This window comes from Lycium ferocissimum, chromosome 9, assembly GCF_029784015.1.
Source record: "Lycium ferocissimum isolate CSIRO_LF1 chromosome 9, AGI_CSIRO_Lferr_CH_V1, whole genome shotgun sequence".
In the NCBI taxonomy this organism is placed as follows: domain Eukaryota; kingdom Viridiplantae; phylum Streptophyta; class Magnoliopsida; order Solanales; family Solanaceae; genus Lycium; species Lycium ferocissimum.
The window spans coordinates 34,492,360-34,508,345 of NC_081350.1; the positions used below are offsets into that span (position 1 = coordinate 34,492,360).

Here is a 15,986-nt window from a genome sequence, read left to right on the forward strand (position 1 = left end):
AAGAACAAAACTATTTGCTTTGAAGTTTGCACTATGCATACAAAGGTCTAAAGTGTATCTATTATATTTCGTAAACAACAAGAAGAAAAGATTATAAAATTAGGATAAACAATTAGAAATTTTTTTTGACTTTTTGAAATTTTTAGCTTGAGAATTTATTATCAATTAACTTTTAAATATTTATCTTCTAAAAAAGATTTATTAAGCAGTTTTGGCTCAAATCCCTTTAGATCTTATGACTTGAAAAATATGAGAATAATAAATCAATTTTCTTCCAGAGGAAAAATCTATTAGACCTCTTAAAGTATTTAATGCCCAAAAAATGGGTGTAACCAGAATCACCACTTTCCACTGGATTCAAAGCAACTAAATATTTGTCACAAAATGCAAATGTAAACACAAAATAGGAGAGAGTACACGTGTACACTTTACAAAGCCTATCCAGTTTGTCCAAAGAGTTGTGGTTGAAAGCTGTGGGAAAAAAGGAAAAAATCCATCCAGTGACTTTACTCACTTTCCCACTAATCTGTTTGTTCTTGACAGAAACTAATCACAGAACACACAAAAAAAAAAAATGGCACTTAATTCCATCTCCTTACTTCCCATAAAATCCATCAACATCTCCTCCTCGTCCACTTGTTATTATGGAGTTTTTATTCCTCAAAAATCATCCAAGATTGTTTGTCAAGTGGAAAGTTCAAATTCAAATACAGAAGTAAAGAAGTGGAAAGCCATAGTTTCAACTGCATTAGCAGCTGCAGTGATCACATTTAGCTCAAACATGACTGCTGTGGCAGACTTGAATAAGTTTGAGGCAGAAACTAGAGGTGAATTTGGTATTGGTTCTGCTGCTCAATTTGGTTCTGCAGATCTCAAGTTAGTTTTCCTCAATATTTTTTTCAATCTTGCAAGTTTTAATTTTATGGTTTTATTTTTTTGGGTGTGAAACAGCTTTTGTCTTTTTTTTTTTTCTTTTAATTTGCAGGAAAACAGTTCATACAAATGAGAACTTCAGGTAACCTTTCCTCTGCTATAGGATGATACTTTGTTTCTTGTCTAGATAAGATGTTTATCTGACTTATGTATAGTATTAAGTAAGTAGTAATGGATTTAAATAATAAAGTAAGTGTTGAATTGCTCTGATAAAGTACATAATGAGAAAGCCTAATATTTCAATACAAATGATTTTGAGTTCCTCAAATTGAAAATTGTGTCAAATATTTAGAATGTCTCACAATAAGAAGACTGACCTATAAGTTAGAATGGAGGGAGCACTTTTTCCCATTTTGTTGGAGTGGGTGAATTGTTTGCATAACAGTACTTTAGCTTGAAATCTTGAAACCAGAAAATGTAATTGTAAAGTCATTCAACAAGAACTGTAGAAGAGGTTTTCTCACTGCAGACTAGTATTCATGTTCCATTGGACTTGCTGATACAGAAGAGCAAATTTCACATCTGCTGACATGAGGGAATCGGATTTTAGCGGTTCAACATTCAATGGTGCATATCTAGAGAAAGCAGTTGCATATAAAACAAACTTCTCAGGTACTTTTTGCATAGCAAAAACATCAGAACATATAAAGAATTTTATATATATATATATATATATATATATATATATATATATATATATATATAAGCAATTGTTATTTGTTGATGGACAAAAGTTTTATGCTTTGTCAAAGAATTTCATATGAAGATACTAGTGATTCCCGTTCCACAGAAAACTCTGTCAAGATTACACATTATTTTGCTTTAGCTTTTGCTGTAGGAGCCATCAATGCCAGAACAACAGTAATTGGCGCTGAGTCTTCATTCTGTTTTCTCTTTAGACCTTCGTCTTTGACTTTGCCTTTGCCTTTGCCTTTGCCTTTGTCTTGATTAGTTTTAGTGTCTGATCGGTAACATTGGCTTGGCATGTTGGTACATCTTGGTGTAGCCATTGAATCCTCGACAATAGTTTTGTTTATGCATTTTTCTCTTTCTTCCTTTCCTCCAATCCGCTTGTTAGAGTTAGTAACTTCAGAAGTACTCTCCGTGCTTAGCACTGTAGAATTAGCTTGACAATTTGCCAGTTCTTGTTCATCAAAATTCACGGTGTCTTCCTTGGGAGGAGTGAGTAATGTCCTCGAATTGCGAGATAAGCTCTTTTCAGTAGGAGCTGAACTTTCATGAGAATCACATGTTGTTTCATTTTTTTGAGCCAATTTGTCAGCTGCTCTATGATTCCGGTTTTTCTCTGATGCCTCATTATGTGCATTCAAGATCTTTAATGCATCTGGAAAATCACGAACTGCAGACACTTTACGTCTTTTTGGAAACCGACAAGGGTACACCACCGAAGTACATAGCTCGTTCAGCAACTGAACATTTTCAGCATCTTCTGATGCAGTCTCTACAAGTGAAACATTTTCAACCATCGAAAAACTTTTTTTACCATTCTCCCCACATTCAAACTCGCTGATGGTTTCTTCATCCTTGAGAGCCTCACCATGCAACTCCAAATCTACATCAGATTGTAATACTGCCTCGAGATCGACAGTCTCCACAGCCTCTTGTTTCTCAAATTCATCTCCACGTGACAATGCATCTACCACGGGATCCACTAAATCTCCTCGAGACATAAAATCAACCTTCAGAAGTTCGTCAGATACATCATTTGTTTCCTTAACACATTCCTCTTTAGATTTTTGATCAACAGGGACATCATAACTCTTAAGATCCTTTGGAAAATCACGAAGTGAGGAAACCTTACGCCTCTTGGGCTTAATCATATCACGTTCTCTCATTTTTAACTCATATAACACGTCAAGACAATCTCCATTATCCACCAGAACTTTCCGTTTAAGCATATCCACAACGTTCATCATGTCTATATGCTCAGTGTTTCCCAACTCATCAATAGTTTCTATCTGTGCAATTTGTTCACCATCCTTTTGTTCAAAGGGGACAACTGCCTCAACCTTCATAGCTCGATCACCACGCGATATATCATTATTTTCACCATATACTAACTTTTCTCCTTGTGTTTTTTGTAAAGTACTTGTATCAAATTGAATAAGACCCTCTGGAAAACTGCGCATTGGGGCTACCTTTGGTTTTTTAAACTTTGGCATTAAGCAATCAGGGGAAATTTTAGCATCTCTTACTCCTGATTTCAAATTCTCCATCCACAACTGCTTATTTCAAAACTCAATTCAAGAATTACTCCTGTAACAAGAAAAAAAAAAAAACCATCTGTTTAATACAGGAGGACTAGAGGAGAACAATATTCAATTAAGGGAATTCTAGAAAACAATCAGAAAAATAGTAAATAGAAGGGGAAAAAAAATTAATTATTAGTCCAAAACAAAATCGGAGCGTTACCTGTTCTTAGAAGGTTTTGTGGAAATTGTTAATTGGGAATTTGTAGCACATAGTGTGAGGATTGATTTTACCGAGTTTTTAAGAGGCGCGACTTTATCTTGATAAAACCCTTGGATTTAAATGTTTAAAACTATTTGCACAGTTTGTTAGGAAAACATCAATTAATTGCACCAACATCTTTTTACTAGTAATTTCAACTTTAGTGTTTTCGCATATTTTATTTTGATTGCACATAATTTAGTTACGTACTATTGGTGTAACGTTTTAGTAATATTCATATTATAGAGTCCATTGAAAAAGTAGATATGTTAGAATCTTAACCCCCGCCCCCACAAAAAAAAAAAACTTGAAATTTCTCTTGAAAAATAGATTAAGAAATTAAGGAAAAATAATAGTTAATAAAAAGGAAAAACTCTTCCTCTTCTGCCAATAAATTTCGGGGAGAAAATCATTTTCACCCCCAAATTTTGCTGTGAAAATCAAACTCCCCCCTCAATTATGAACAATAGACATTCTCCCCCTTTTATCCTATGCAATATCTATTTTACCCTTGATATTTTCAATCCTCCATCTATGTAATATCATTTTATATTATATAAAATTTATATTTTTTAACTTAGGTATTTGTAAATTTTTATTTAAGTTCATATATAAGTAGAATAATTCTTTTATGAATTTATCACAAAATCTAATGTTACTATGATTGATATTTGAATATACATGCATGTACACACACAGGTACATACATATTACCTGTTATTTTACATATATATGTATATGCAGATTATAAGTTTCACTCCTCTCTTATTCTCTATTGTCAATATATAAACGAGTATTGGTTGTTATTGGAATATTTTTAAATAATATACCTCTATTTTTATTAATTAGTTTGTATTACTTGCATTGAAATATATTTATAAAGTTATTATTACTTGTTATTTTTATTTGTATTAATACAAATATTAGAGTTTTGGTTATTATTAATAAAAAAAATTCTTATTCTTCTCGTTTATTTTATAATAGAACGACATTAAGTTATATACTCGATTAGAATTTCTTACTTTTCTTTTTCCGTCTCGAAAATAATATTTATTTTCTTATAGAAAATTAGCTACATAGATTAAGATGATAAAAAATATCATGAAGAAATAAAAGAAAAAAGACAAGTTGATAATATAAGGGTAAAATAGGTTAAAGGGGGGAGAATGACTATTGTTCAAAGTTGAGGGGGGAGTTTGATTTTTAAAGCAAAGTTAGGGGGCGAAAATGATTTTCACCCATAAATTTAGTCATAAACAACTGAATAACAGCAACTCTTTATTTTCCTTGTGATTTTCTTGTTAAGTGAGACAAGCAAATGCGTCAATGCTAAATGAACCACTTTTGAGAAAGAAAATAAAATAAAATAAGTGGAAGATGATTTCTGAAAAACTAATGGTATATTTATTCACACCCTAATGTATTCTGGTTGGGCAAGTTTCTTAAGCTTTTACTCATGAGTGATTTATGAAATGATTAGGCTGTAAAGTCCCCAGTACTTTCATGCCACTAGATTCAGTTGTTCGATTCAACATTTTAGGATTTTTTTTTTAATATATTAAATTACCTGTCTTGATGATTGAGTGCTGAATTCGATTCAATTGATGCAAATCTATTAATACTACTTATAACATTTGCTAATTCCTGTTTGCTTTGTTACTACAGGCGCAGATTTGAGCGACACGTTGATGGATCGGATGGTATGCACATTGTATTTTATGATTTTAAGTCCAAGTCGACCTTTAGTCATGACAATTACACTGGCTAAAGATCCTTGTGAAGTGAATTCACTTTCAGAATGTGAAGATAACTTTGTTCTTTCCTTAATGCAGGTACTTAATGAAGCTAATCTCACTAATGCTGTTCTTGCTCGATCTGTTCTGACTCGGAGTGACCTTGGGGGTGCCATCATTGAAGGTGCTGATTTCAGTGATGCAGTTATAGACCTCCTGCAGAAACAGGTAATCGTGGTAGCCGCTTCAGATGTAACTGCTATCAGAAAAATATGTCTTAATTGGTGCTTATTCATGGCCCTGACCCACCTATTTCCCCTTCTTTATCGACCAAAGATTCTCAGATCGATTTTCAGCCACTCAGTACTAATCGAAAGATAAGATTTAGCTGAAAGATCAGGCCGAGGAAAATCCCTGGTTAAAAGTTGTCCATTGAAAGCTTGTCGATTGTTGGGGCATTGGCAAATATCTAAGAGTTTTTCAAGTTCCTGGACAGTGGAAACCACAATTTTTGAGCTAAATTCTCGAAAAAGCACACCGACCATGTTTCAGGATTGTCTAATATTATGTAGGATAATCCTGAAATGAACTAAACTTCTTTTTCACAGTTCGTTCCACGAATGTAGTTTCTAGGATGTTGGAATTGCACTGTCTTTCTGCTCGGCTATGGTGCTCATTAGTTTCTAATATCTCGTAGGAAGACATGATTATCTAAAGTTCGAGGTGATAGATACCGGTTTAAGTACTGCTATTCTTGATATTAAATATATCTAACAATGGATGTTCAAAAGAATGTATTCATTCCAAATACTAGCAATTCCATCTGAAATAAGAAGGTGATTAGGCTTAGGCCAGGAGCAAGGGCGTTAGAGGCTGAATTACATCAGCTATATACTTTGAAATGTGATCATGTTTTAGTGTGGCTATGAAGTGCAAGTTATAGCGAATATATTAAGTGTAGGTATCCCTCTATATGTATAATTGCGTAAAAGATAACCAACGTATTCTTGGCTTCTCTCCGAAGAAAATATGCCAGATAAAACTCACTTCAGAACAACTTTCTGATTTCTCCCTGTTGCTATCAATGTATCGGAGAGAGAAAATTTTCAACAAGGCACACAATGCTACTTGTGCTTCTCTTTAATGTGATCACATTAGTGTCCAACTCTTGTGTTTTCTTGTTATCTATGCAGGAGTTTGTTTTGTTATTTACTTCACAGCGTCTTGCTGTTAGTTATTATCGCTTCTGTCCCACATGTGCTGAATATGTCATGCTTATTTTCAGGCACTATGCAAGTATGCTAGTGGGACTAACCCTGTGACAGGGGTTAGCACCAGAAAAAGTCTAGGATGTGGAAACAGCAGACGAAATGCGTATGGAAGTCCATCTTCTCCTCTGCTTAGCGCTCCACCTCAGAAGTTGCTCGATCGGGATGGATTTTGTGATCCAGCTACTGGTCTCTGTGATGCAAACTGAAAATATGTTCATGTACATAAATTATTTGCTGAAAGAAAAGAGTTCTCTGGAGGTTTAAATTTCCTTCATATTATGCGAGCATTGTTTGATTCAGGCGGAAAACATAGACTACATCTTGAATACAAATACTTGAAACATCAAAATTGTTGATGACATATTTGTATTTAATAAGCTTAGTTTTTCTGGCAGACATAAGATACAGCAAAAACAGATGTTCTGTTTGTTATTTTGATATCCTGTGTTAGAGCAGAGGAATTGGAAGAATATTGAGCATGTTACCTTAATTAAGTGGATGTGGTCCCAATTGTATGGATGAAAATGAACATGAAATCCTACAAAAGAATGTGACATACATAATATCATTCAGGAAGTAATGATTGTTCAGCTTGCACTCTTGTCTTCAGGCTTCAGATTATTTCTCCTTATCTTCTCCACTAGGAAATATTTTCAGGAACTATTCACTTTGACCAATAGTCATTACTTGTCATAGAAGGTTACGTTGTTTGGACTCTTTAAAAATGTCGAAAGGCATAGCTCGGATTCTTCTAATTTGTCGACGGGCATAGGTTATACTCTTCAAATATGTCGCCAGGTGCGTGTTGAATATTTCAAAAGTACGCACATTTTGGAAGATCCGACACGGGTGTGGTGGTATTTATGGAAGGTCCCAGCAAGATAGATAGAGGGTGGTCTTTTATTCTCAGGTTGTTGGTCAAGTGTTGATCAATGATTGAAAAAAAGATCAAATGAATTGCTTGTCCTTTACTTAATTCTTTGCTGGCTTAGTACATTAGCATGCCTATTGTCAAATTAAAGGAATGTTAAAGTGGAACAACAATCACCATGTGGAAAATTGATGTTCCCTTGCCATCACTTGCTCATCATTTTGACTGCCTCTATTTTTTGTCTTCACGAGGCAAAATGAATGGTCCATTCGGCTCAATCAAGGTTGAATGAATACAAAAGGCTTAGAACAAAGGCAACAATACCTATGAATAGTATAAGATGGATGAACTGTAATTAAGTTTGATATTAAGAACAGCACTACGATTGTGTAAACAATCATGGCAAGATGAAGTTCTGTTTTACAATGTCACGCCCTGAACTCATAAGTCCGAGAAAATTTGTCATTGGATGTGCTAATCTTTGGTCATGTTGATTATTACATTCAGACTAAGGAAGTTAAATGTGCGAATTGAACTGAATTTCGATGAATTAAAATAGACTGAGTTAATAAATAGGTGGACGATTGACCTGCTTAAAAGTTACTTAAGCTAAAAATAGACTGGGTTAAGATTGACAAAATAATGGGTCATAGCTTGACGCCCCAACCTGTCGTCCACTCTTACCACGGCCATATACAAACTTTATAAAGAGATCAAACTCCTCTCTCGCTAACTGTAATTCTTTCTCTTTTTTCAGAAACATTGAAAAAATTGAATCAGATTTTATCTCAACTTAGAAAATGTCTGAAAATAGGAAATTTTGAGAACTTTATGTTCTAGGATAGGACATGATTTAAATTTACGGGATTATAGAAAAGAAATGCGATCCAAAGAAAGTGTTACAAGATCCTATGAATGCATCAAATAAGCACATGATAAGCACTAATTGTATGTTATATTATAATTGTAATTAACAGAAAGAAACAAGTTGCATTCCTTTAGACAGTACATAGATATTAGAATGAGGGCCAAATTTCTTCTTTTGGGACAGTGATGGTCTGGTATTTAGGGTGGGAAAAGATGAAGACCAATGATGGGCCATCACATGGGTTTTAAATAATTGGGTCAAAGCTAATCTTATTATATTCCTTAGCCCTCAAAACAACACAAGTAGAGTGATATCTCCAAAAAAAAAAAAACAAAAAAAACAATTAGAGTGCAAAAACTAAATGATAATAAACCCTAATGATAGACTCACACATGACCTGCAATTACTTCTAATTTCCATTAGGTTTTAGTCTATTCTTCAGTCTCTTCCAAACACAAGAAATGGTGGGAATTCAGTGCCAATGAAGCAAGGAAAATAGTGCTTATCTCCTGTTTAATTTGAAAACAGAATGAAAGCCCCGTGGAAGCACAAACAAAAGTAAAGAGATGACTACTTTAAAAAATTACAATATCATGTCATGTATAAATGACATACAAGGTACACTTAACCATCCAAAAGAAGTGAGATTGGTAGCCAGAAAAATAAGACAAATTACATGCTAAACCAGGTTAATATATACTAATAGTGTAAAATTCTTTCCGCAACCAATTTATATAAGTTAATTCCCTTTATGAAGGAGTTACCAAACCTTCATCACACTCTAGAACTCCCTCCGTTCACTTTTACTTGTCCACTATTCCATAAATAGATTTTCATTTTTACTTGTCCACTTTCGCATATCAAGAGAAAAATAATTTATTTTTCCTGTTTTGCCCTTAGCATTAATTACTTATTCCAAATTATTTTCCAAATCCAATGCAATTATACATCAATTAATATGGGTACCATGGTAAAATGTGCACATCATTTATTATTTCTTAAGAAGTGTGTAAAGTTCATAGTGGACAAGTAAAAAGTGAACGGAGGAATTACTTTAGCAGTGAAAACAAAAGAAATTGAAGTGGTCATTATTTTTGTTAATATACTCCATTTCCTCCCATCCCAATATCCTCCTTCTCAATGAGAGTGCACTGGTAAATGGTTAATTATGAAACCAACAAAGCACGCTCAATAATGATGTCTGCTGTAAAATTGGCATTGCTTGAAAGGGACTGTCTTATTTGAGTTCAATTTCAACCAAATCAAAGTAAAAACCATGATTGTTAAGTTTAATAACTGGCTCAAAAAGTAAAACAAACACTTTAAGTTTCTGCTTCTTATTGCATAATTATGTTATGAAATTCTGTGTTCTTCTTTAGTAGTACTATTCTTATTTCGTCTTCTTTAAGTATTTAACACCAACTGAAATTTGGATTGCACATATAAAACTCGTACACTTCTGCCCACATATATGACTTATTATAACGACCATCTTCTTCCACCTTATAACCTAGAGTATTACAAAACTGCTCTACGTCTATCTTGAGATCTTCACCTAAAAAGCCATATTTTTAGCTCCTAGCTAGTTCGGAATATGCATTGAGCTTGTAGCAGCAAAATGGCTTCCAATATTCAAAGGGAAATTAAGGTGAGCTGAATTATGAATCTTGAAGTGATGACTTGCTGGGAATTTAAGCTTTAAGTTTAATTCTGTTAGCTTCATTCTTTTGTTTAATTTATTTATGATTTAGTTTAAATTATATACTCTGTCAATGTATGAATTCTTCTACACTTAGGTCATCCAAAAGATATCTACTGGTAAGCGGCCTCATTAAAAAGTGAGATTTGTAATTAAAAAAAAATAAGATAGATTACGTGTTGCAATAGGTAAAGATAAACCTGATGATGCAAATATTTCTTACACCAAATAAGATAGACTTGATAGACTTGAACTTCAAGGCAGGGCAAACAGAAGGTTGAGTGGTTTTTGGTTCAATTCTTTTGAAGTAGGTATCGTTTGGATGACTTTCTCAAGTATTAATGCTAAATATAGAGGACTAAACCGAAAGTACAAGAAGAGGGGGTGAATGGTGTAAGCATTAAAAAAAATCTAGTCGACTACTTTTTGGTGCCGATCATGATAGCGAGACAAATTTCGCACAAAATTATTAGTCCTTCGATTAGCACAAGTATAAACCACAACAAATAGTAAGGTGCGGAATGTAATATGAGAGCAATAAAATAAATGACACTAGGAATTTTTATCTTGGTTCCCAACCAATGTGGTATCCTAATCCGGTCCACTTCGGGTTGCAGGTTATCTCTTTAAGCTCTTTGTAGTTTGAGTTAGTGCTGCCTTTGTGGTTTTTTCTCGTTCACCACTAACGTTTACAAGGTTGGTTTTCACTCGCTCACCAACAACGAACAAAGTTGGTTTTCACTCGCTTGGTTTTTCACCAAACAACGACTCTTTGGTTTCACTCGCTCACCAAAGAAACGAACAATGACACAACCTCTCAATACAAAGCCTCACCAACTATACTATATCTTTCCTCTCTTTTTGTTTACACAGTAAGTCACTCAAGATTACAATGCTTATGAAAAGTAGAGCAAAGAACTTGAGAAGGTTGAGACGAAAGTATAAGTGGCTGCGTGCGTTGAACTGTTGCAGTATCTTCTCTTTTATACTCGGTCTTTGAATATTCTAGATGTTGCTCCTCATAAATACAGTAGTCTTCTAATATTGGATAGTATTATTTCACTTGATTGTTGTGAAAATCCTCCTCGAGATCTTCGTGTCATTAGCTTTCCTGTGACTAATCGGTTGATTACAATAATCTTGCTTTGATTGATAAATCATCTCTCTCATTTATGGTATGATATGGGTATTGAGAGATTTCTTGTAAGCCGTTTTCCTCTTCTTTCCTTTTATAAAGAGAGAATATATTTTATTCCATCTTCTTGGTATTGATCACGTGGAATGACTTTGAGTGGAATCAATTTGTGATTTCCATCCAATTACATTCTGGTCTTCTCTTTGTGCTTTCCAAACAATATGCTCCTTCCTTTATTTCCATAAATGATGGAATACTTAGGAGATCTTCAATCATATAGTAATAATGAGAAATTCCTTTCCATCAAAGATGTAATCTTGTAATTTCCATAACTCTCGTTAATTTCCTTGAAAACTATTTTCCGAGATATAGAAATATTCTTTCATAATAAGTAATCAACCATTGAATCTTCCCATTTCTTGATTATGGAAAATAGTATCTTTTTTCCATAATTGATATTCACTCAACATCCTCCATCCATAGTTAACAATTTTCCTTTAAATATTCATGAGTCTTATTATTTGCAACTTTAGACTTGTAGTAGAGATATTTCTTTCCTTCCAACTCGTAGTAGACGTATATTCAAATTTGAAATGCAGTCCAAATATTTCTTTCTTCTTTTACAATTACAAGTATGAGCTTTTAGTTAATCAACCCGAATTTGGAAGATCCTCTTCATTTCACCTTGGATCTTGATTTATATTATTTTGAATGTAATCACATTCATTTTTAAATTTGGACTTTGATAACAAAAATGGGACACTTTTGTAAACTTGAGACTTCTTGATACTCCATAGATTTTGGATCTTCCTTAAGATTCAACAAAATGATCTTGATCTTTCCTTTTGTAGAATATTTTCCTTCGTAATTCCATCTCGTAATATATTTTTTCCATAATTGATTAGATCTTCACCAAATCCTTCTTTATCAAATAAACCTGTACCAAAAATAAATTTACCACAAGTATATGTTCTTTTATTAATAATTATATTGGTTTGCTATCATCAAAATTAATTGGTGAAACTTTGGACCTAACAATCTCCTCTTTTTTGACGATGGCAAACCATTGAGTACAAAACTTTCAATTTTAATAAAAGACAGAATCAAAGATGATAAGAAGGATGTGAACTTCCCTGAATTGGTGAACTCCCCCTGAATGTATGTTCCTTGATTCTTGAAGCACAGCTTGAAGGAATGGCTCCCCCTCACTTTGTGCTTTCTCTCTCTTCTTGTGCATTTCCGTCTGAAGATACTAACAAAGCAAACGTTTTGTACAGGAAAACTTCTCTCCCATTTGGCATCATCAAAAGGGTGGAACGTCTTGTAGAATATGCATGCACTTTAGAGGATGTACAAATAATTGCAAATTCTCATATCTAGTTCAAAGTATGGCCATAACTAGTAAGCATTGAAGAGTCCTACAAACAATTATATCATAATTATCACATGTAGAATCTCAAGTTAAAAAAAAATGCGAGATGTTTAAAAAAAACCTACTCTGATCAAAATGTCTACATCAATAACCCAAAATTAAATTAATTGCACAGTTACAATGAGTTGATGAAAGACCAGTTTTAGACAAGTGAGAGAAAGTTTTGGTCTTAACAAAAATGTAAGCATTGTAGAAAACACTTTGAGTCCAAAAAAATTTGTGATTGACTCAATCTTCAGAAACATTTTCAAATCTTGCAAACTCACAAATGATAAACATATAGTAGTTAAGAGAATAATGAACCAATTTAACCATGAAAGGATATAAAATTTCATTGCCATATCAATTTCCTTCCTCAAAGTGAGAAAATGTCTGCATCTTTATATTCAATGTCCTCAAGGCAAGCTTCCATTTAATCTTTTATAAGCTAGATAAAGTTGTGAATCCTTGCTCTTGACTCTTCATGATCATATACATGAACAAAAAAATGATTTATGTCATTCAACTTTGTTTAAGGTTTGCATATGAGAGTATCCCGCTAGATCAAAGTTGTTAGTTCTTGGATACAAGGATCAAATTTTTGGGTGCCAACCAGGAATCTCGATAACCTTTTTAAGAAAAGCTAGGGTGACTTAAAAAGGATATCTCCCAAAATATGATCTAATAATTATTGAAATACAATAGAGCATACCTTGGCAGTTGGCACTTCATTTGATTTGTGTACTTACTAATTTTCTTCTTTGCGAGAGAGATAGTGAGCTTACTAGAATATTCATGTACAATAAATTTTTCATACAAAATCTCTTGAGTACTCCCTTTGAATATTTGACTTCGCTGAAGAACTTCTCATCTAACTTTGCATTATTTGGAACTTGAAGGAGGATGATAATTCTCCCTCGTAATCATCTCAAGTTGGAATACCTTGTAAAATCTTATAAAATTCTTTGTTACACCTTCTCGTTAGTAATACATGAATATAAATATATGCAACTATAAAATCACAATCATGCTTTTTGACAAATCATTTTCGGAACAAAGAGAAATCAACTCCCCTTACTGTTCTCTTGGGATGGTTTCAAATTAAAAAATCCGGTAGCATAAGTACCTTTTTTTTAAAAAAAAAAAATTCTTGGGAGATGCTTGACAAAATATTCTTCAGTTGTAAAATCATTTAGAGCAATACTTTTGACATGCATTTTGAAATAGTTTAAAAGCTTTATAACAAAAAAAATCTCAAGAGTGAAACAAACCTTCTTGTTGTGAAACCTTGGGCTACAAATTTACCCTTAGATCTTACAATCTTACCATTTCCTTCATATCCTTTGCCTTGGTGATAATTTCCCATATGTTATCTCTTCCATATGCGTTAAACTTTCTTGCATTACTAGAGTCCTTCATTTATTCTCAATCCGTCTTTCTGGTTCAGCTTATACGTACGTATTCATATCAATTTATTGCTTGTTGTCCAGAGTACGCTCTTATCTTCATGCTCAATTTCACTTCAAGAAACATTAGTCTAAAGAAAATATGCATAAAGATCTTTACAACTACTGATCTAAAAGCCATAAGAATTATAAGTAGCAAAGACTACGAATTATACCTTGAATCTTACCAATATTGTCCTTACCATGGTGATAGACATTTGCAACCAAAAGGATGAAAATACTTAACAAATGATTTTTCTTCCTTTCCATCTCTCATACGAAGGGTTCTTTAAGATAGGTCAAAAATCATAACTCATGTAACTTGTGAATAATTATCAATTACATACCTCTTACCTTCAAGATTATGAATATGTTCATATGAAAAGGTTATGAAGGCTTTGAGTTATACAAAATTCTTGGGATTTGAATGAAGCGTTAGTGTTGTTACCAAGAGAGCAAATAACAAACATATGATTCATTCAAGAATAATCTTAGACCCACATACATATAAATCAAAATTATATAATATCAATAAAGATTGCATGCTTGCTTGTCCTAATAACTTATGATTTAGATTAAAAAGTGCAAGACATGTATTTAAGGTCTCCAGGTCAAGGTTATAACCAGTACCAACAAAATAGTAGCATGATGCAATTAGTCGACTCAAACTATATATAGTTTAGTAATACCATATTAAACAATAGCTAGATATACATCACCTAATGTAGTGAGAGAAACTTGAATAATCTTCAGTAATACCATTCATTTCAACTTTACCATCATATGTTGAGTTCCTTTATTTTTGTAGAATATATATGAACTTTAAAGCATCTTTAATCTTGTTCCTTGACCAGCCGCTATGCGAATATCAATGATTCTATTTATGGCTAGACTCAAGGGATTCCTGCAAAACAAATTAGTTTGCTTTTGGTACCCAAGTCTTTTTGGGTCCTTCATGGTTAGCAAATTGTGTAGTTGGAGATGCATGTAAGTGTTTGGGTCTCCAAACATATTTAGATCTTACATGATTTCTAGCATAATTGCACGTAAATGCTTTCTGTCCAAAATTACCACAGTAATGACATGTAATATGAGAATAAGGGTGTTTAACTATAATTGCCTTATTAGTCGACTTAAAACTTACCTAAGTGGACTTGGTTGAAGTAAGGAATCTAACGAAGTAAGGGATGAGTCGACTTCCATTGATCAAAGTGGTGACTAGAAGATTTGTTCAAAGTCTTCATTTGCTTGTGCAACTCAGAATTTTCTTTTTAAAGTGAGTCATTTTTAGTCTGGCATTCTTTAAGTTGAATATCCAAGTCTTTCTTTTCTCGTTTGACCTTTTTGAATTCATCAAGAACTCTTTGCAAATCCTCCAAAGCCAAATCTAGAATTACCTGCAAATCATCACATTTATTACAAGTCATAATAGGAGTAAGACATACCTTGTTGGTTTCTTCCTCGTCGCTCTAAGAGGTTGAATTTTGTCACTTTGTTCTTCCTTCGAGAAGCACATACGAACGCCATTTCTCCATGATTACTCTCTTTATCGATTCATCCTATGCTCCAAGTTGAAGTTTTGGAGTTCATTCTTCTTGTTGTTGTTAGGACATTTTAATTTAATATGTCCAAGTCCATCACATTTGTAACATTGTATGTTTCTTGTTTGTTGGACCTCCTTCTTCTGGCCCTCTTGAATATCCGGGATGGATTGAGCTGTCTTTGTCTGCTTCTTTCTTCTTTTCCTTTGGACGTTTCTGAATGTCTTAACCAATTTTTTTTTACATTCCTTATTTTTTACGGTGCCCCCATGGATAGCTTCCAATCTGTCCCATATTTCTTTAGCAGTTTTACAAGTGGATATTTTCTCATGTTCTTCTTCACTAAGAATACAATAGAGCAAATAGATTGCTTTAGTGTTTGTTTGCTTAATATCCAATTGTTCGTTTGTGTAGTCAAATATGGATGCCTCATTTTCAAACTTCTTTCCATCACTATTATTCGAAATAGGCCTTGGCCCATTTTGAATAATTAGCTAGGCTCTATAATCTGTTGATTGAACATAGATCTTCATTCTGGCCTTCCACTGACTGTAGTATAGGCTATTGAAGTAGGGTGGCCTGTTTGTTGAGAGTCCCTCTTGAAAGA

At 33.4% G+C, this 15,986-nt stretch overlaps 1 protein-coding gene across 1 annotated transcript; it reads left to right on the forward strand.

Moving 5' to 3' along the window:
• Positions 1–559: 559 nt before the first annotated feature.
• LOC132030408 (thylakoid lumenal protein TL20.3, chloroplastic) lies at positions 560–7,006 on the forward strand. Its single transcript, XM_059420031.1, has 6 exons — positions 560–876; positions 986–1,015; positions 1,439–1,545; positions 5,071–5,105; positions 5,238–5,366; positions 6,424–7,006. The coding sequence occupies exons 1-6, from the start codon at positions 575–577 to the stop codon at positions 6,613–6,615; spliced, it is 795 nt and encodes a 264-aa protein (XP_059276014.1). The 5' UTR covers positions 560–574; the 3' UTR covers positions 6,616–7,006.
• The last annotated feature ends 8,980 nt before the right edge of the window (positions 7,007–15,986 follow it).

Excerpts from the sequence above, each read along its gene's own strand:
- LOC132030408 (XM_059420031.1), top strand. The coding sequence starts at position 575 with ATGGCACTTAATTCCATCTCCTTACTTCCCATAAAATCCATCAACATC. Across the intron at positions 5,106-5,237 it reads ACACGTTGATGGATCGGATG|GTACTTAATGAAGCTAATCT; the intron begins GTATGCACATTG and ends TCCTTAATGCAG. Across the intron at positions 5,367-6,423 it reads TAGACCTCCTGCAGAAACAG|GCACTATGCAAGTATGCTAG; the intron begins GTAATCGTGGTA and ends GCTTATTTTCAG.